Source organism: Mobula birostris, chromosome 19 (genome assembly GCF_030028105.1).
Source record: "Mobula birostris isolate sMobBir1 chromosome 19, sMobBir1.hap1, whole genome shotgun sequence".
Lineage (NCBI taxonomy): Eukaryota > Metazoa > Chordata > Chondrichthyes > Myliobatiformes > Myliobatidae > Mobula > Mobula birostris.
The window spans coordinates 20,263,528-20,285,833 of NC_092388.1; the positions used below are offsets into that span (position 1 = coordinate 20,263,528).

General features: G+C 41.8%; 1 protein-coding gene across 2 annotated transcripts in view; it reads left to right on the forward strand.

Moving 5' to 3' along the window:
- Positions 1-22,306, forward strand: part of LOC140212466 (phosphatidylinositol-3-phosphatase SAC1-like) — an 88,859-nt gene that overhangs the window by 8,905 nt on the left and 57,648 nt on the right. For both annotated transcript variants that reach the window (XM_072283304.1, XM_072283305.1), the window contains exons 2-4: positions 17,019-17,116; positions 19,236-19,310; positions 21,241-21,368. In XM_072283304.1, the coding sequence (XP_072139405.1) occupies positions 17,019-17,116; positions 19,236-19,310; positions 21,241-21,368 (301 nt within the window). The remainder of the gene's footprint in view (positions 1-17,018; positions 17,117-19,235; positions 19,311-21,240; positions 21,369-22,306) is intronic.

A 22,306-nucleotide genomic window follows, 5' to 3' on the forward strand; every position in this document is an offset into this window, starting at 1 on the left:
GGAGGTTGATGGGTTCTAGGGCATCAAAGGTTATGGGAGAAGGCAGGAGAGTGAAATTGAGAGGGATAATAGATCAGCCATGATGGAATGGTGGAGCCAACTCGATGGGTTGGATGACCTAATTCTGCTCCTACTTCTAATGGGTCACAAGCAGAAATTCTGATATGGATCAGGCGATAAATCTATGGTGATAAACTTACGGTGTGGGCATGTCTCCTTCATAATTTAGTTTTGAATGGCTAAGTAATCTAATCCTGCTATTACATTCTTAAATATATAATTTACAGCAGGAGCACATTCAGTGATGCTCTCTGGCTTCTCTGTAAAGCTATCCTCACAGAAGCCGCATAAGGAAGATAACTGTAGATTTCAGGGACACAAAGTATATCCAACAGGCTATACTGTGTATTTAGTTCTGGTGTACCTCCAAAGAGCCTTCTTATTTAGTCTTTTTATTGCAAAGTCAAAATTTAATTGGAGCACAGTAGCAGTTTGCTAAATTAGGGGTGCTGTTTGGACAATTCTGCCCTTTATATAAGGTGTAAGGTTCCATCACTGATCAAACAGCTCAGTAGGCAGTCTGGAGTTATTCATAACGATAATCCATTTCAACATTGTAAACTTCCTGTTTTAATCAAAGAATTTGAATATTTTTTAGCCAGCAGCAAGGAATGTGTAGATTATAAACTTGTATTTGACTTTTAATTAGCAGTAGGAGTTCTCCAAACTTTAGAAAGTTATTATTGAAAAGTCATTTATACTTGTGTAGATATTTGAAGATAATAATCATATAAAAAGCAACTACGTCAAAAAAACAAACTACCTCTGGAGACAGCTTATCTGCTGATGTTTACTATAAGCCTACAGACTCCTACAGCTATCTGGACTATTCCTCTTCTCACCCTGTCTCTTGCGAAAATGCCATCCACTTCCCGCAATTCCTCTGCCTCTGCCGCATCTGCTCTAAGGATGAAGCTTTTCATTCCAGGACGAAGGAGATGTTCTCCTTTTTTAAAGAAAAGGGCTTCCCTTCCTCCACCAACAACTCTACCCTGAAACACATCTCTCCCATTTCACGCACATCTGCTCTCACCCCATCCTCCTGCCACCCCACTAGGAATAGGGTTCCCCTTGTCCTCACCTACCACCCCACCAGCCTCCAGGTCCAACATATAATTCTCCGTAACTTACGCCACCTCCAATGGGATACCACCACTAAGCACATCTTTCCCTCCCCCCCCCCACTTTCCACAGGGGTCGCTCCCTACGCGACTCCCTTGTCCATTCGTTTCCCCCCCATCCCTCTCCACCGATCTCCCTCCCAGCACTTAACCTTGTAAGTGGAACAAGTAACCAACAGGAATTCTGCAGATACTGGAAATTCAAGCAACACACATAAAAGTTGCTGGTTAACGCAGCAGGCCAGGCAGCATCTCTAGGAAGAGGTCAGGACTAACTGAAGAAAGAGTGAGTAAGGGATTTGAAAGTTGGAGGGGGAGGGGGAGATGCAAAATGAGAGGAGAAGACAGGAGAGGGAGGGATGGAGCCAAGAGCTGGACAGGTGATAGGCAAAAGGGATACGAGAGGATCATGGGACAGGAGGTCTGGGAAGAAAGACGGGGGGGGGGGACCCAGAGGATGGGCAAGGGGTATATTCAGAGGGACAGAGGGAGAAAAAGGAGAGTGAGAGAAAGAATGTGTGTATAAAAATAAGTAACAGATGGGGTACGGGGGGAGGTGAGGCATTAGCGGAAGTTAGAGAAGTCGATGTTCATGCCATCAGGTTGGAGGCTACCCAGACGGAATATAAGGTGTTGTTCCTCCAACCTGAGTGTGGCTTCATCTTTACAGTAGAGGAGGCCGTGGATGGACATGTCAGAATGGGAATGGGGTGTGGAATTAAAATGTGTGGCCACTGGGAGATCCTGCTTTCTCTGGCGGACAGAGCGTAGATGTTCAGCAAAGCGGTCTCCCAGTCTGCGTCGGGTCTTGCCAATATATAAAAGGCCACATCGGGAGCACCGGACGCAGTATATCACCCCAGCCGACTCACAGGTGAAGTGTTGCCTCACCTGGAAGAACTGTTTGGGGCCCTGAATGGTGGTAAGGGAGGAAGTGTAAGGGCATGTGTAGCACTTGTTCCGCTTACACGGTTAAGTGCCAAGAGGGAGATCAGTGGGGAAGGATGGGGGGACGAATGGACAAGGGAGTTGCGTAGGGAGCGATCCCTGCGGAATGCAGAGGGGGGGAGAGGGAAAGATGTGCTTAGTGGTGGGATCCCGTTGGAGGTGGCGGAAGTTACGGAGAATAATATGTTGGACCTGGAGGCTGGTGGGGTGGTAGGTGAGGACCAGGGGAACCCTATTCCTAGTGGGGTGGCGGGAGGGTGGAGTGAGAGCAGGTGTACGTGAAATGGGGGAGATGCGTTTAAGAGCAGAGTTGATAGTGGAGGAAGGGAAGCCCTTTTCTTTAAAAAAGGAAGACATCTCCCTCGTCCTAGAATGAAAAGCCTCATCCTGAGAGCAGATGCGGCGGAGACGGAGGAATTGCGAGAAGGGGATGGCGTTTTTGCAAGAGACAGGGTGAGAAGAGGAATAGTCCAGATAGCTGTGAGAGTCAGTAGGCTTATAGTAGACATCAGTGGATAAGCTGTCTCCAGAGACAGAGACAGAAAGATCTAGAAAGGGGAGGGAGGTGTCGGAAATGGACCAGGTAAACTTGAGAGCAGGGTGAAAGTTGGAGGCAAAGTTAATAAAGTCAACGAGTTCTGCATGCGTGCAGGAAACAGCGCCAATGCAGTCGTCGATGTAGCGAAGGAAAAGTGGGGGACAGATACCAGAATAGGCACGGAACATAGATTGTTCCACAAAGCCAACAAAAAGGCGGGCATAGCTAGGACCCATACGGGTGCCCATAGCTACACCTTTAGTTTGGAGGAAGTGGGAGGAGCCAAAGGAGAAATTATTAAGAGTAAGGACTAATTCCGCTAGACAGAGCAGAGTGGTGGTAGAGGGGAACTGATTAGGTCTGGAATCCAAAAAGAAGCGTAGAGCTTTGAGACCTTCCTGATGGGGGATGGAAGTATATAGGGACTGGACATCCATGGTGAAAATAAAGTGGTGGGGGCCAGGGAACTTAAAATCATCGAAAAGTTTAAGAGCGTGAGAAGTGTCACGAACATAGGTCGGAAGGGATTGAACAAGGGGGGATAAAACCGTGTCGAGGTATGCAGAAACGAGTTCGGTGGGGCAGGAGCAAGCTGAGACAATAGGTCGGCCAGGACAGGCAGGTTTGTGGATCTTGGATAGGAGGTAGAAACGGGAAGTGCGAGGTGTGGGAACTATAAGGTTGGTAGCAGTGGATGGGAGATCCCCTGAGCGGATAAAGTCGGTGAAGGTGTAGGAGACAATGGCCTGGTGCTCCTTAGTGGGGTCACGATCGAAGGGTAAATAAGAGGAGGTATCTGCAGAACAAGTGCTACACATGTCCTTACACTTCCTCCCTCACTACCATTCAGGGCCCCAGACAGTCCTTCCAGGTGAAGTGACACTTCACCTGTGAGTTGGCTGGGGTGATATACTGTGTCCGGTGCTCCCGATGCGGCCTTCTATATATTTGCGAGACCCAACGCAGACTGGGAGACTGTTTCACTGAACACCTATGCTCTGTCCGCCAGAGAAAGCAGGATCTCCCAGTGGCCACACATTTTAATTCCACATCCCATTCCCATTCTGATATGTCTATCCACAGCCTCCTCTACTGTAAAGATGGAGCCACACTCAGGTTGGAGGAACAACACCTTATATTCCGTCTGGGTAGCCTCCAACTTGATGGCATCAACATTGACTTCACCCTCACCCTTTGTTTCTCCCTAGGCCTCCTGTCTGATGATCCCCTCTCTTCTCCAGCCTTGTATCCCTTTTGCCAATCAACTGTCCAGCTCTTGGCTCCATCCCTCCCCCTCCCCCTCCCACTTTTAAATATCTTACTAGCTCTTCTTTCAGTTAGTCCTGACGAAGGGTCTCGGCCCGAAACGTCGACTGTACCTCTTCCTAGAGATGCTGCCTGGCCTGCTGCGTTCACCAGCAACTTTTATGTGTGTTGCTTGAAGTTCCAGTTTCTGCAGATTTCCTCGTGCTTCCGATGTGTATTTTGTTGCATGATCCAGAGAATTTATTGTTCCTATGTAAAATATAAGTATTCCTCTGATTGACTGTGACTAATGAGTTTTCCTTCATTTCTAACCAGATTGTCTGAATATTCCTACAATTAAAAATAATTGTGCGTATCCCTGTAAATAATAGTCAAGAAACAACATTTAATCACAAATGTTCATCAATCACTTAACTAGTGCAAGTCTTATTAGATATTACATCACAGGTAAGTGAAAAATGCCAGAGATGCTCTTTTTGATGTTTAATTCACTCACTTACTTACCTGATACACCATGCATCTTCTCAGCTTGGATAATCAGTCTGCAGCATGCATGTTTCTCCATTATGAAGACTGCTTCCTCGTAATCTAGATGCCTCCCTGCCTGTGAGGCATTTCTCTTCAGTAGTCCCTCAAATTCTATATTTTTGCTTTTGAAGACTTTAGCTCTTAGATAGCTGCAATTTTCTCATCCTTACCTTGAAAAGGCATAAACACGAGGAAATCTGCAGATGCTGGAATTTTAAGCAACACACATAAAAGTTGCTGGTGAACACAGCAGGCCAGGCGGCACCTCTCGGAAGAGGTACAGTCGACATTTCGGGCCGAGACCCTTCGTCAGAACTAACTGAAAGAACTTTTAGTAAGAGATTTGAGAGGGGGAGGGGGAGGGGGAGATCCGAAATGATAGGAGAAGACAGGAGGGGGAAGGATGGAGCCAAGAGCTGGACAGTTGATTGGCAAAAGGGATATGAGAGGATCATGGGATAGGAGGCCTAGGGAGAAAGAAAGGGGGGGGGAAGCCCAGAGGATGGGCAAGGGGTATAGTGAGAGGGACAGAGGGAGAAAAAGGAGAGAGAGAAAAAGAATGTGTGTAAATAATTAAATAAATAACAGATGGGGTACAAGGGGGAGGTGGGGCGATAGCGGAAGTTTGAGAAGTCAATGTTCATGCCATCAGGTTGGAGGCTACCCAGACAGAATAAAAGGTGTTGTTCCTCCAACCTGAGTGTGGCTTCATCTTGACAGTAGAGGAGGCTGTGGATAGACATATCAGAATGGGAATGGGACATGGAATTAAAATGTGTGGCCACTGGGAGATCCTGCTTTACTGGGAGATCATTTCGCTGAATTCCTACGCTCTGTCTGCCAGAGAAAGCAGGATCTCCCAGTGGCCACACATTTTAATTCCACGTCCCATTCCCATTCTGATATGTCTATCCACGGCCTCCTCTACTGTAAAGATGAAGCCAGACTCAGGTTGGAGGAACAACACCTTATATTCTCTCTGGGTAGCCTCCAACCTGATGGCATGAACGTTGACTTCTCAAACTTCCGCTAATGCCCCACCTCCCCCTCGTACCCCATCTGTTATTTATTTATATACACACATTCTTTTTCTCGCTCTCCTTTTTCTCCCCCTGTCCCTCTCACTATACCCCTTGCCCATCCTCTGGGCTTCCCCCCTCCCCCTTCTTTCTCCCTAGGCCTCCTGTCCGATGATCCTCTCATATCCCTTTTGCCAATCAACTGTCCAGCTCTTGGCTCCATCCCTCCCCCTCCTGTCTTCTCCTATCATTTTGGATCTCCCCCTCCCTCCCACTTTCAAATCTCTTACTAGCTCTTCTTTCAGTTAACCCTGACGAAGGATCTTGAAAAGGCTAAGCTCTCTTTGTCTACATCAGTACTATATAGGTACTGGTTGTTGGGCATGTAGTGTACTAAATCTGATAGCTTGTGGATATAATATCATAAATAAATACAGATACTTTTTACACCTTATGAAATTTAAATTTAAGATTACAATGTATGTATGGTTAGTAAGGATGCGGTGCAAGCTTCCAATCATTGACCTTGTGAGTACATGATAAGACTTTGCCAGCTGTTTCCAGGTATTTTATTTCTCTGTAAAGAATGAAGAGAACTTAGATTGTCTTTTATATGATAGAGACACATAGTTGCTTTTTTATGATAGTGATACAGTTCAAATGCTTCATACGTGTGTGTATTTATATTTATATATATATATGTATATGTGTGTGTATATGTATGTGTGCGCACGTATATACACACACACACAGCTGACGTTTCACTTAAAGTTTTCAAAACATTGAAGGATTGGTTATGTTAAGGTTATATGAAGAGAATCTACTTTTACTAGTTAGGAAGAGTGTAAAGACTAAAAATTGGAAGTAAGCCGGGAATGAAATTAGATAATTTTTCAACATGCACAAGATGGTGGAACTTTGAAATTCACTCCTTGAACATTTTTAAGAGATATGAGACTAAATGAAGTATATTGCATTAAAACACAAAGGACCCATGATTTCATTGCTTGATAGAATAGACAGAAGAGCTAATTGTTCTGCTCGTGCTCTGAAAATGATTGCACCAAGTTGTGCTCTACACACCGGAAAATACAGCTAAGTGGTAGAAATGGAGAGCTGGATGTTTTCCAAAAGGGAAACTGACTCACCAGCGATACTGTTGTGTGAGTGACCTGCTTGATACAAGTATGTGTTGAAGGTTGGCAGATGACTAAGTTTCTTGCAGCTTCTTGGAAAGCGTTTGTTGCTAAAGGGCTGTATAGTTGCCAGGATCATCCCTCTTTGGAAGTAGGTTCTGAGTTTGGTTGTACATGTCTGCTGTAGATTTTATGAAGAAAAGCAGTTTTTGGCTACAAACATCTTTCGTTCCAACCCTGCACAAGACTCCAGCTGTGGCCACAGAAGTAGCAGTAGTGGGTAGTTGCTGATGGAGCTTGGTTTGTTTTCATTGGACCAAAGATGGGTTAAATTTTGAGGGGCCTTGACAGAATATGTAGAAAGGAGTTTTTTCATTTATCTAAGAATTCAGAAACCAGAGCATTTATGTTAGCTTATTTATAGAGAACTCTTCATACAGAGAATATGGTTCAAAACATTTTATAATAGCATGAAGTAAAAACATGAAAAAAGACAAAATAAAAATAAACATGGAACTAAAAGGCAAAAAGATGTTAAAAGCAAAGATAAATACAGTGGATTCAGGTTAGTTGGCCAATCAGTTTATCAGGACAGCCACTTATTTGAGACGATTCTTAAAGAGCAAAAACTTTTCAAAAATATCCGGGATTCCTTTTCTTTATTTGGGACACCATACCGCTTAATTGGCACAGGAAGCTGTTGCTGGACAGTTTCTAACCAGTGTTAGACACGTGCATTTCAGATGGTTCCATTCATTATCAGAGAATATATGCAATATACAACCTGAAATACTAGTCTTCCTAGACATCCATAAAAAACAGAAGAACTCCAAAAGAATGAATGACAGAAAAGCATTAAAACCCCCAAACCCCCTCTACCCTTCTCCTGCACAAGCAGCAGCAAGCATCAACACATCAGACCCCCCCCCGCCTGTTTCAGCAAAAAGCATCAGCACCCACAACACAACAGCAAAACACTCAAAGAGAGACCATGATCTGCAGTCAACAAAAACTACTGCTTAGCTCAGTGGTCCTCAACTACCGGGCTGCAAAGCATGTGCTACCGGGCCGCGAGGAAACAATATGATTTGGTGGTATGATGAGTAAAAAACAAACGTCGCTTGAGAATTTCTTTAGAAGAGGTGGTAGGGGACATAAAAGGCCTAACGATGATGATAACGCAGAGACAGCTGAGGCCGAGACTACAAAAAAACAGAAAGCTCCCTTCAACAGAAAATACGACGAGCTGTATATAAAATATGGTTTTATTGCGACTGGTGACTCGCATGCTCCAAGCCCCCTCTGTGTGATATGTGGAGACACGCTGTCTAATGAGGCAATGAAGCCCTCAAAACTGCTTTGGCACCTTGAGTCCAAGCACCCTGCACTTAAAGACAAACCCGTTGAGTTTCTTGAGTGGATAAAAATGTGAGCAAGCGGGACAGAAGCAAGTGCTGAGAGTCACCACCTCTACAAATGCTGCTGCTCTGAGAGTGTCGTACTTATTGGCTAGCCGTATTGCTAAGGCTAAGAAATGTCTGTCTGCGCAGCTTTGCGAGGAAATGGATGCAGAGCACAAACGCTTCTCTTACACACTGAAGTCAGGTGGCTATCAAGGGGGAGAGCCCTGGCCAGGATTTCTGAGTTAAGGAAGCAGCTACAGAGATTTCTTTCAGGAAAAAAGTCACCACTGGGAGCACACTTCAGTGACGAGGAGTGGATAGCAAAACTTGCTTATCTATGTGACATCTTCAACCTGCTCAATGAACTCAATTTGTCACTTCAGGGGAGAATGACAACTGTCTTCAAGTTGGCAGATAAAGTGTCTGCTTGCACAGCCAAACTGGAACTGTGTGGGACAGTAGACAGGGGCATATTTGACATGTTCCCAACATCAGCTGGGATTTTGGGAGAGACTAAGGCTGCACCGTCTTTCTCACAGCTGGTGCGTGATCACCTTTCTTCACTGTCGACAGAATTCCAGCGTTACTTCCCAACCGCAAATGACCCAAGACGTGCAAAGGAATGGGTCCGTGACCCATTTGTGAATTTCCCCGGTGAATCATCCATGTCAGCGCAGGAAGAAGATCAACTCCTCGAGCTTGCAAATGACGATGGGCTGAAAAGTATGTTTGATATAACATCTCTGCCGGCATTCTGGATCAAAGTCAAGGGTGAATATCCTGAGATAGCCACAAAAGCACTGAAAACGTTGCTTCCATTTCCAACATTATATCTCTGCAAAGCAGGATTTTCTGCAATGAATGCAACAAAAACTATATTATGGAATAGACTGGATATAAGGAACTCCCTTCGAGTATTGCTGTCTCCCATCACCTTTCGATGGCACCGTCTCATTGCAGGGAAACAAGTCCAGGCCTCCCACTGATTCAGCGATATTGATGTGTTGCAATGATTTTATATGTTCATACGAGGAAAATATGCACTGTGTGTTTAATATCCAAACATTACTTAAAATGTTATGATGCTATTGACTTATAAGTGTCTTATAATTGACTTAGCACTATATTCATGCGAGGAAAATATGTGCTGTGTGTTTAATATTAAATTCGTTAGATAAACCCTTTTAGAAACGAAATTGAGTGTATTAACCACTTATAAGTGACTTATAGTTGACATCACCTGTATTCCGGTCATGATTAACACCACCCCCCACCCGTCGGCCGGTCCGCAAGAATATTGTCAATATTAAGCCGATCCGCGGTGCAAAAAAGGTTGGGGACCCCTGGCTTAGCTGACTATTGCTTAGTTCGACATGCCGCAGGTGCTCTCTCCCACGAACAAGGCACAGAAAGATATCACCCATTTTCACAGTGAAGGGAGAGACTAGGATGTTACATTCAGCCGTGTCACTTTTCCATACATCTGCTGCAGTGAAATCCTGATGTTCCATCTCCTGAGATACCTCAATCAGTAGTTCAAGCCTGGAATCAGTTGTCCACAGAGCTGCACCCGGAGGTGACATCCTCCAAGCTGCGCCTGGAGAATGTCGGAAAACGGACAGCTGACACGCTCCAGGAATGGGAACTCACCCGCTGTTTAAAAAAAAACGCAGTTTGTGTGCCACTTGCAGATCAGGACCTCGATAGAACCCCAACCACCTTGAATAGGTAAAAAAGACATTAAAGAGAGGCATTTAAGCTGCTTCTGCAGATGAGCTCAAAGAGGCAGCCACTTGGTGCCACTTGCATGGCCATTAGACACTGCACTGTGCTTAGAACGAGCATTGTTTAAATACCACCAATCATATGTGTTTGTTTTCAAGAAAGACTGATTTTTGACATTGATGATGAGAAGTAAGCAGTAAGACAGTTCAGAACTGTTTTGTTCACTGCAGTTTCGGGAATTCAGGTTTGGAGATGTCAGAAACAGCCAGGAGTTAAAAGGAAACAATTAAACTATGAAGAATTTGGTGGTATCAACAATCAGCTTGAATGTTACAATGAAAGTAAAGATTTGGAAGATGCAATTGTCGAAAGCATTGTTTGAAGGCAGTCCGTTACCTACACTAGATATCTGCACTGATTTTGTTCACTTACAGTCAATCAAAAGAATGCAACAGTGTACCCTGGACTGAATTCCTCAGCTGATAACTATTCGAAACTAATATACAGTTTTATAGTACTCTAGTAGTATTGGTAGTATTCTAATTTGTTCTGTATTTCATTTAAATATATAATCTGTTACTCAGTTAAGCAGTAGTTTGTATTTTTATACCTTTTATGAAACTTTGACTAATTGGGTCAGCCACTTAATTGGGCCAAAATGTTCTGGTCCTGACGTGTACCAGTTAACCAGAATCTACTGTAAATAGTTTACAAGTGGTGCTTAAAAGTATCAGCTGAGTTTATAGTTTTCCGTTGTAGGTTTAGGCATTGAATTCCACAGTTTACGAGCGTAGTTCAAAAAACCTAACCTGCCAACTTTCTTTAAGTGAGATTATTTAAATTTAAGAAGAGAGCTCAAGCAGTAGTAGTAGTAGTCAAGCAGGATTATAAAACAAAAGTGATTCTGTGATGTACTCCGGTCCCAGACCATTAAGAGCTTTAAAAACAAGTAAGAGAATTTTAAAATCAATTCTAAAAGATACAGTAAGCCAATGAAGAATAGTTAGGATGGGAGTGATATGCTCCCTCATCATGGTTTTAAGTGAAAAGTTTAGTAGCAGTGTTCTGAATTAATTAAAACTAATTAATTAATGAATTAATGGCTTGCTTTGGAAGGCCAGGAAAAGGTAAATTGCAATAGTCTACTCTATCCGATACAAAGGCGTGAAATAGTTCTTCAGCCTCATTATGTGACAGAAACGGGCGTACCTTTGCAACATTTCTTAGACTACGTCCACACTATGCCGGATAATTTTGAAAACGCCGGTTTCAAGTAAAAACGACAGGCATCCACACTAAGCGTTTTTCAAAATATCACCGTCCACATTAGGCGGATATTTGGGCGAATCCCCTCCTACTGGGCATGCGCAGGACACACACAGAAAACAAGCGAAGAGGAAACGATATACTTTGTGGGCGTTTGTCCAGTTACAGAGTAGAAAAACTTTAAAGGAATTGCTCTTGGCTTTCGCACAGGAGGACTTAAAACTTAAAAAAAACAAATACTGGAGCGTATGGAGGCAACCGACAGGGAGTTCACGGACAGTATGACCCAGCTGATGACGAACATTGAAAAACTGACTAACTCTGTTACATTAATAAAACACCTTGTTAAATGTATAAAACGTCTGCATCAGCGTTATCTTGTATTTCCATACAATGTTACATTAGGCTGTTACACATCTATTGTCAGAGAAGTACTTGCATAAATAGGTAAACCACCTTCATACAAGCAAGGACAGAAAACAGGGCGAAGTGAGTATACTTATTTATTCAGTAAGCTATGGGTCAACTGGCTTCAGTCTCGTCTGTCTGTTCTGAAATTGTTAGGTAGGTGGTGGCGTTCAAGAAAACAACGAACATCTGTTCCGGCACGTCATGACAGCGTTTTCCAATAGTCAAGAAAGCTCACTTTACAATTTAACTCTCACGCTGTTCACACCAACTGCGCGTTATTACAGCTTGCGCAGTACCAAGCAGAAGCAGAAACAAGCATTGTTGTTGTGGTGTTGTCATGACAGCGTTTTAAAATCTCTCCGGTTACCCCGTACACACTACGCCGAATATTAAGCGTTTTCAGATTTATTCACTCTGGAGAGTGTTTTCGAAAATCTCTGTTTTCGGGGGCTGAAAACGCCGGCTCAGTGTGGATGGGAGGGCAAAACGAAGAGAAAAAGCTTTTTTTTCAAAATTATCCGGCGTAGTGTGGACGTACCCTTAGTGTAGAAATGCTGCTCTGGTCACTTTCTGTATGTGGGACTTTTGGCTGAAGGATTTGAAAGTAGTAGGAGTCTGGAACTCATTGGCTGAAAAAGATAACAGAGGCAGAAGCCCTCAATACATTTGACAAGTGCCTTGCTGAGTGCTTGAAGAGATGTCCAGTTTGGTCACGAAACAAGTGCTGAAAAGTGGAATTAGTAAGATGAATTTTTCACTATTTTGGATGTGATGAGATCGATGGAGTCCTGGGTCTTGTGTTGTTTCCATTTACAACGCTGCTCTTCACAATCAGGCAAAGCTGACAGACACTATATGTCCAGTAAATTCTGATACAATTATCTCTGCCTTTAACTTCTCAAGGACAAAATATAACACAAAGCATTGGGTTGCAATAGCCTAACCAAAGAGATGAGGCCTCCGTGGAACGCTGATATTATTAATCAGATGCATGAACTGTGTTTGGAAGGTGTCCCCTCAATGGCGGCATAGTAACATAGTGGTTAGCAGCACCTTTACAATGCCTGTGTTCCAGGTTCAATTCTCACCACTGTCTGTAAGGAGTTTGTATGTCCTCCAGTTGCTCTGGTGTCTTCCCACATTCTAAAGATGTACAGGCCAGGATTAGTAAGCTGTGGGCTTGCTATATTGGCACTGGAAGCGTGGCAACACTTGCGAGCTGCCCCCAGCACATCCTTGGACTGTGTTGATCATTGGCGTAAATCAGGGGTCCCCAACCTGTTTTGCACCGCGGACCGGTTTATTATTGACAATATTCTTGCCGACCGGGGGGTGGCGGGGTGGTAGGGTTGCCAATAGACAAGAGTAACCTTCAAATACATTGTGTTTACCCCGAGAAGACTACAATTACCATGAAGCCTTGCGTGGGCACCTGTGTGCGCATGTGTGTACGTGCTGATTTTTTTCTACAAATCGTTTTTGGCGATTCTGTTCCGGGGGGTGGCATGGTGTTAATCACGACTGGAATATAGAAGATCGGTCAACTATAAGTCACTTTTTAGTGGCTAATACACTCAATTTCATTTCTAAAAGGGTTTATCTAATGAATTTAATATTAAACACACAGCGCATATTTTCCTCGCATGAATACAGTGATAAGTCAATTACTGTAAAAGTCACTTATAAGTCAATAGCATCATAACATTTTAGGTAACGTTTGGATATTAAACACACAGCACATATTTTCCCTGTATGAACATATAAAATCATTGCAACACACCAGTATCACTGAATCAGTGGGAACCCTGGGCTTGTTTTCCTGCAACAAGACGGTGCCATGGAAGGGTGATAGGAGACAGCGATACTCGAAGGTGTTCCCTATGTCCAGTCTATTCCGCAATTTAGTTTTCGTTGCATTCATTGCAGAGATATGTTGGAAATGGAAGCAACATTTTCAGTGCTTTCGTGGCTATCTCAGGATATTTAGCCTTGACTTTGATCCAGAATGCCGGCAGAGATGTTATGTCAAACACACTTTTCAGCCCGCCGTCATTTGCAAGCTCGAGGAGTTGATCATCTTCCCGCGCTGACATGGATGACGCGTGGGTAATGACCTCGCGTGCGTTCAAGTTCAACAGAGGGCGTGACAGGGAATGAGGAAAGGTGCAGCTGACTCCTACCGCCAAATCATATCGTTTCCTCGCGGCCCGGTAGCACATGCTTTGCGGCCCGGCACCGGTCCACAGCCCGGTGGTTGGGGGCCGCTGGCGTAAAGAAACATGTCACTGCATGTTTCGATATACATATGACAGATAAAGCTAATCTTTCTTTCTTTCAATTGCAAATGTTTTGCGCCTTTAGTGAGCTTAACAAACAATGGGAGTACAAAATTAGTAATTGCGAGGTCATCCACTTTGGAAGGAAAAATGGAAGATTAGATTACTATTTAAGTGGTGAAACATTCAAACATAAATTATAAAAGGGATAGATAAGGTAGAGGCAGGAAAGTTGTTGATACTGATGACTGTGATAGAACTAGGAGGCATAACCGCAAGACTCGGGAATAGATTTAGAACAGGGATGAGGAGAAACTGCTTTTCCCAAAGTGTAATGAACCTGTGGAATTCTCTGCCCAGGGAAGCAGTAGAGTACCTCATTAAATATGCATAGATTTTTGCATAGCAGCAAAGGTAAGGGTTGTGGGGAAAAGTAGATACCCTCTGATATGGCAGAGCTGACTTGAAGGCCAGGTGGCCTACTCCTGCTCCTGTTTCAAATGTTCTTTTGTTTACAGAGGGAGGGAGTTCGACGCTGGTGAAGAGCAATTGCAAAAAATAACAAGAGCATACAATTTCGGGTGTTGGCAGCAGATGAACTGAGATAGGGGCACAGTATTATGTTATGAAGGTAGAGCTAGGGCATCTTACAGCTGGCACAGGTTGGGCATTTCCTGGGATCAAGTAAGATGCAAATACTCTAGTGTTTTTCTCTGATTATCGCACGGGTCTGTGCCATGGAATGTCAGCGAGTAATTCATTATATAAAAGGGAGTGTCAATAGGTAGTATGTTTTTAGTTTATGCAGTTTGGAAGAGATCCTCTTTAATTTACTTTGGTGCTAAGATCACCTTTTTTCCCTCTATAGTAGCAGGCCTATTGAACCTGGCATTCCAAGATGATCTTCAAAGTATTCAAATGGTATTCAAATGCACATACTGATTCATCACTCCTCAGGTGGGGTGTGTGTGTGAAATGCAAGTGAAACAAAGGCCTAGATGGGGATTGTGTAATTGATAAAAGCTGATGATGAATTTGAAAGGAAAAAGTCTTTGCTATAATCTTCACACCTGAAGTATTCTTTGCATTCTGGTCTCTGTAACACAGCAAAGATCTGATGCCACTGTAAAAACACAGGAGATGCACAGGGATGTTGGCAGGACTGGAGAATTGTAGCAGTGGGGAAACATTGCATAAGTTATAGTTGTTTTCATTGGAAGAAAGGATAATGAAAGGAAACCTATCTGTGATGTTTGACATTGGGGTGATTTGGTCGAGTTATACAGTACTGAACAAAAGTCTTAGCCGTCCTAGATAATTTAAGATAAATTTTGATTTGGTTGTTTTTCTTGTCTTCTGTGTCAGTAGAAAAGAGCAAATTTTAGATTTCCAAAGATTCGTTTTCCAAAAAAAAATTAAATGTGACAGAGAAATTATTGTATTTGATAAAGGAAGTAACATACTAAGTAAAAGACCACTTTTTAATATATAAAAAACTTGATTACTTTGTAGGTAATGATTAAACAAAGAAAACAAACCGATGCAGATAATCAATGACATAATGAGTTGAATTGAACTGATTAACTGAAACAGAAACAGGTGTAGAAGGAATCAAACTGGCCGACAGATAAGCAAATGAAAAGGTGAAGGTGTGGCAGATGTGACAGTTTAACAGTCAAAACATCAATTCTTACACCATGGCAAGAGTGAGCATAGCAATAGACATAAGCTGGTCATCCTGCATCAGTAAGGTCTCTCCCAAACAGAAATTCAAAATGTGCTGTCCAAGCCCTTCTGAAGAAGCACAAAAAAACTGGCAAAGTTGAGGATCAGAAATGCAGTGGTTGGCCATGAGTGTAAATCAGAATTAGTCCAAAATTACGCAAACAACAGGAATTCTGCAGATGCTGGAAATTCAAGCAACACACATCCTGACGAAGGGTCTCGGCCTGAAACGTCGACTGCACCTCTTCCTACAGATGCTGCCTGGCCTGCTGCGTTCACCAGCAACTTTGATGTGTGTTGCTAGTCCAAAATTACTATCAGCTCTGAATTCATAGAAACCACTGGAACCCAATTACATCCTTCTATAGTCTGGAGAAGTCTTGTCAGAAGTGGTCTTCGTGGAAAAGTTGCTGCCAAAAAGCCATTCCTCCAAAGTGGAAACAGAGCCAAGGGACACAAGGACTGGGATGCTGAACAATGGCAGCAAGTGTTCCAGGCTGACAAGTCAAAATTTTAAACTTTTGGCTCAAACAGGAGGCAGTTTGTCCATAGAAGAGTTGGAAAGCGCTACATGGATGAGTATCTGCAGCTAACAGTGAAGCATGGTGGAGCTTTTAGTGCAGGTTTGGGACTGTATTCTGCAAAAGGAGTTGATGATCTGGTCAGATTAATGGAATCTTCAATGCTGAGAAGTACAAAGGGATTCTCATCCATCACACAATACCATCAGGGAGGCATCTGATTGGTCCCAACTTCATTCTGCAGCAGGGCAATGACCCCAAACACATACCACCCCAACAGCTGATAACGCCTCTACAGAGCACTGAGCTGAACTTTAATGAGGCTGTCTGGGATTACCTGGAGAGAGAAAAGCAAGTGAGACAGACAAAGTCTGCAGAAGAATTGTGGCAAGTTCTCCAGATGCTTAGAACAACCTACCAGCCAATTTTTTTAATATATAAAACTATACAACTGTGTACTTAAGAGAATTAAATGCAGTTTTAAAGGAAAGTAGTGGTCACACCAAATGTTGATTTGATTTAGGTTTTTTTGGTTGTTTTCTGCTCTTAATAGTAAACTTTTTGATATTTAGAAACTTCTCATTTCACTACTTTTGAAAGCATCTTTGCTTTACAAAATGTTTTTTCCATATATCTAAAACTTTTGCACAGTACTGTATAAAATGCTATTCTTTGGCCAAAGCTTCACACACCAAGGTGTATGGATTTAAATTCATTAATTGAGTGATGGGAGGAAGATGAGGAAAATATTTTCACTGCGTAGATGATAAGGATCTGGGGTTCACTCTCTGATAGGGTGATAGGAAACATCACATTTAGTCAGCACTTGAATCTGTACATGAAATACTTGAAATTCAGAGTCATGGATCTAACACTGGATGGTAGAATTAGGCTAGGCATTCTTTTTAGACCAGCAGAGACATGATAGCCTCGTACGCCATAAAACTTGTATGATTCTGTCCTCATTTATCTTCATTCCACGGTCATCCATAATTTGTTGCTTGCAGAGTACTTTTCTGGCAATTAGATTAAGCTTTGATATTTTCTCATGTAGTTTTCAAAATTAATTTTTAAGGCACACAACTCCAGAAAAGTTCTACTTTGAGGCTTGTGATGATGGATCCAATGATGTTCTCATGATCGACCGTGTCTCCAATGAAATCACCCTTGGAGGTAAGACCTGCATTTTGAAGCAAGATAGTAATTACCTTTTTGGCAAGCAGCAACATTTTACAATGAAGTTTAAAATAGTCAAGTTGCTAGGAGTAGGTGCATGTAATTATAACAGGGCTTGACAGGGTCGATGCAGAGAGGCCTGTTTTCCTGGCTGTGGAGGCCAGGAGTAAGGGTTGCAGTCTCAGAATAAAAGATTTAGAAGTGATAGCTAGAATGTGGTGATATTCTGATATTCTGTACTCTGTGGGGCTGTGGAAGATTAGTCAGTGAGATCATTAAAATAAGAAGTAAATACATTTATGGTTATCAGGGGATTAAAGAGATCAGAGGATAGTCCAGAAGAATGGACTCGAAGATCAGGTAAAACCAGAAATTAAAGCATTTGTAAGGGATAGGCATTTGGTTTTGTGTGAATCCTTTGAGGTTTATGGGGAATTACGAGTGAACAAGAAAGGGCGACGAAAAGGGTGTGGAATAGTGGAGACTTGTGGAGGGGTACACTGATATTCTGAAACAAGACTATCTTCTTGTTGGGACTCTGGAACAAAGTTCCCAGGGGCCATGTTGTCCCACCTTCTGAGCCTGAGTACAAATCCAGCTTTAAAAGCTGGTGGGCATGGATTGGTCAATAATAAACAGGCTCTGCTGTTGATACAGGTGTATCACTTAGAACTATGTTGCCACATTATACTGGGTTGTCATTTAAAATATCAGTATTTAGTTTCGATTGTATATCTGACCTGAGTGAATTAGATTCATAGGTGTAAAATTATCTTCTGTTTATGTCCTCTAGTTTCATGTCATGCAGATAGAAGAGACTGTGTACTCTGTACATCAGAGAACTAATTCAAGTTCAAGTTTATTTTTCGGGTATCTTTTATTGAGATACTCGAATATCTTTTATTGAGATACAGTGCGGACTGGGCCCTTCCTGCCCTTTGAGCCACACTGTACAGCAATCCCCCAATTTAATCCCAGTTTAATCACAGAATAATTTGCAATGAACAATTAACCTATCAACCGGTACGTCTTTGGACTGTAGGAGGAAACCGGAGCACCCGGAGGAAATCCACACGGTCACGGGGAGAACGTACAAATTCCTTACAGGCAGCTGCAGGAATTGAACCCTGGTCGCTGGTACTGTAAAGCATTGTGCTAACCACTACACTACCCTGCCACCCAGTAGCACAATACATTACACACACGTCAAACATAAATTACATGAACTTAAACTAACTTAATTATATATGTTCTGGCATTTTTATATTAGAGGATCATTATTTCTTGAATTAGTCCCTGTTTGGGATTTCATGTTGGTAAATATTTTCCAAACTTGCTGAATTTTATTCAGAGAAGATTCCCTGGGAGAAATTAGACTGCATAATTTGATCTGCTAATCTGTGTCTGAGATGCTGATTCTGCTCAGAACTGCAGGGAATTTTCTCTAATTGACATCATGTCCACTAGCTTGTTTGTAATTAAAGGAGGAATTGCTTTGTTCGCTACACACACATGTGCATCTCTATCACTAAACGTAAGATCTTGCCATAAATTATCCATCGGTGTCTTTTAGTGTGGATATAAAATTAGATACTTAGGGCGTTTTTTAAATTTAAGAAATCTCAATGGTTGGAGTACCTACTATTTATTGGTTTTAAAATTTCAGTAATATGTTAATTATTTTAAATTGTTTTAATAAATCTTTCTGATTGTACGCTTGTTCCTTTTCCAAACCCATCCAATTACTTTCACCACAGAAGTAGGTCATGCAGTCTTAGTGCTAGTCTTGGTCCACTCTGATCCTCCATCCCTTAATTCTCCTTTCTTTCAACCTCCCACTCTTCATTTTTGACCTAATCTCTGCTGTGGTCACCAAGTCCTGTAGTATGGGCCTTGTCAGATATTTCTCTTGCTTGCTATCCCAAATCTTTTAGTATAAATATTCATTGTGACTCCCTTAATGATCTAAAATATTGCAATTGCTCTTCATCGAAAGACATCCAAATTACATTCAAATACTGTGTTGGGCTTTATTCTGCATTTGTATAACACTTTAAATGTCTAATATTGAAATCCAAACTATTTCATGTATTTTTCCTGTTATATTTTTCCTCAGTTAAGAAAGATGTCCCACCCTCTGCAGTTACCAGATCAGTCTATGGAATCATGGGAACAATTCGTTTGGTGGCAGGTGGGTGATTTTTAGAAGTAAGAGAAATATTTTCAAATTTTAGTTAGCTTGAACATTAATCCTGGCATTGATTTCATTTATTGTTGCTGCAGACCTTAAATACCGCTATTGTGAGATAAAATTACTATTTTCGGATTGCTAAGCAGTAAGGTCAAGGAAAGGTTAAATGGATTGGCAGGGGATTGGGACGAGAGTGAAGATAGTGAGAAGATGAGAGTACATACAGCAACCAAAGAATGTAAGTTAGCAGTCAGCATTGCCACATTTACAGTAAAATGGCAGATGGGGTCACTACTTTAAATTGCATTGATTCCAATGCATGTAGCTTAACAGGTAAGGCAGACAAACTGAGGGTGTGGATTGCTTCAAGAGACTGGGATATTGTGGCAATAGTAGAAATGTGGCTGAGCCAAAGGCAGGACTGACAGCTAAATATTTCAGGACACTGATGCTTTTGGCATGAAAGAGGAACAGGTAGGAATGGGGTGTTGCCTTTTTGAATCTTTTGGAGTATTTTGAAGAGGCAACTAAGGGGATAAATGAAGGTTGGGCTGTGAAAATATGGACTTCAGAAAGGCCTTAGACAAGGTCCTGCATTGCAAGTGATCTGGAGGATTAGGTCATGTAGGATTCAGGGGAGCTAGCAAGGTGATGAAGGATCTTGGACTGCAACATAATTTTTTTTGTGCTACATTCTGAGCATAATTAATAATCCTTTCAAGAATATTTCTGTCTGAGTGTGTGATAAGCTTTTATATTTTGAAATGCACAAAGAACATTTTGTGCAATAATGAAGATGTTGGCTGTTTGGCAAGTTAAGCTATTGCAACCATTGAAAAGAATTTGACAATTTTTACTCTGAAATTTAGGAAAGCAGTTGACGCTACCAAGTTAATGTATCATTTTCACTTATTACTTTTTAAGAAAGAAATAATCACCAATTTGTTATCCTGAATGTCTACTGGCAAAGCTTGCAGAATTTTAACATCTACAATCATTAAACCTTGCATTAATTATTTTTACTTCGAATGTTGATTGTTGTAGCTGAGAATTAAATTCACAACATGATAAGGTTGGCAGTCATAGTCTTTTCTCCTAGGTTGAGGAGTCCAAAACTAGAGGACAAAGATGCAAGATTATTGCTGTCCTGATGAAGGATTCTCAGCCTGAAACATGGACTGTTTATTCCCCTCCATAGATGCTGCCTGATCTGCTGAGTTCCTCTGGCATCTTATGTCTGTTGCATATGATCAGATCATCTGTTTTCCTGAAGCTCATTGAGGCATAACATTGGCCAGAAACAATTGCTGCTCTTTAAAGTAGTGCCACAAATATATGAAAAAATGTGTATGAAAAGAAACATTTTTGTATTCTTTGTGAATAAAGCATTTAACTATTGTTAAAATCACAGGCGATTTAATTCTGCCGGTAAGAAAGGGTGTGCAATTCCAATGACTCAGACATTTCTATAATACTTGCATTAATTGCCACATTGAAAGGTTAGCGTGTCGAGGCTGGAGGAGAGGGGTGAGCCAGTGTTCAGCTCACTGATTTCTGAGGTTTACTTGTCTCCATCCTGAACTAAGGTTGTGGCCTGCTACCAGCAGGCTTCTGAATCGGCTGCAGTAATGCCTGGCTGTGGACTTACTTTAGTGAACTTCAGTTCACGTACTTTGATAATAAATGTACTTCGAACTTAAAAGAAAGCAAAATTAGGGGAAAAAAAAGTTTCTGGATTAAGTTGTTCCTACTTAATCTACATGGGTGACAACTTTCGTATCTTGGTTTAATCAATCCATCTGGAGATGCTGGGATTATTGGGTCTTAAAGCCTAACATTCTGAAAATGTGTAGAAACCTAAGGTTGGTCAGGGTCTGTTGTAGTCAACACTGCTGTGTCTGATAAAAATCCTTTATCGCTTTTCCTACAGGCATGTACCTTATTGTCATTACCAAAAAACAGAAAGTAGGGGAGTTGTTCAGTCATTCTATCTGGAAAGCAACGGAATTCGACATAATTTCCTACAAGAAGACAGTATTGCACCTAACAGAAACACAGGTAATGGACATAAGTAATAATCATAAAGCAAAACTTGCAGATGCTATAAATCATTAATAGAAACAGAAACTGTTAGAAATGCTCTGCAGTGTGCCCATTGTTTTTCTACCTTGTATTCCCCTCCAATTCTCACTGCTGCTGCCAATGTTCTGATGCGCTTTTTTTTCGAGGCTCATCCAACTGGCCTTTTTGTTTAATTGTTACTCATTCCACATACTAATTTAAAATCAACAAATGCTTTGTGAGCATTAAAAGTGTCTTCAAAATAAGTTGTCTATTTCCCAACAAAGATAACAAAAATCTACAAAATAGTAACTATTGGGTGGGAATTTTACTTGGCTTCAGAGTGTTTTGATCAGACTGAAATTTGGGATCTTGTCAAAAACCTTGCTAAAATTCACGACCAGTCCATCCAATGCAGTGCTTCCTGTTACCTCCTTCAAAGAATTCAGTGAAATCAGTTGGACACAATTTTTCCTTTGTATCAATGCTGTTGGAGCATGTTTAATCTATGCTTGTTAAGCAAAGGCCTATAGTGTCCCCTGAAGTGTATTTCAATACACTATTTAAGCAAAACTAACTAGTTTATAATTACTTGATTTATTCTTGCCTCCCATTTTTCAATGAAGGATGGTAAGGAGTGTAAATGTTAAAATTATCAAGGCTTCATCCTTCGCTTCAGTGTTCTGGGTGTTGGCCTTTTTCCTTTCCAATGTCCTGTGCTGACCTATTCATACACCAGTGAGCGTTTTCTGCACTTGATGTAATGTAGTACATCCTCACTGCATGTAAGTCCCCTTTACCATCTCTGAAATCTTCCCCTAACTCTGTTTCTGTAAAGCAGGGTTTTTATCCATGAAGGTCTAGTTGCTTATGTGCATAAAAAAAACCTCTACTTGTTTTTGTCTGGGAGATAATACCATTGATCATTAACCTTT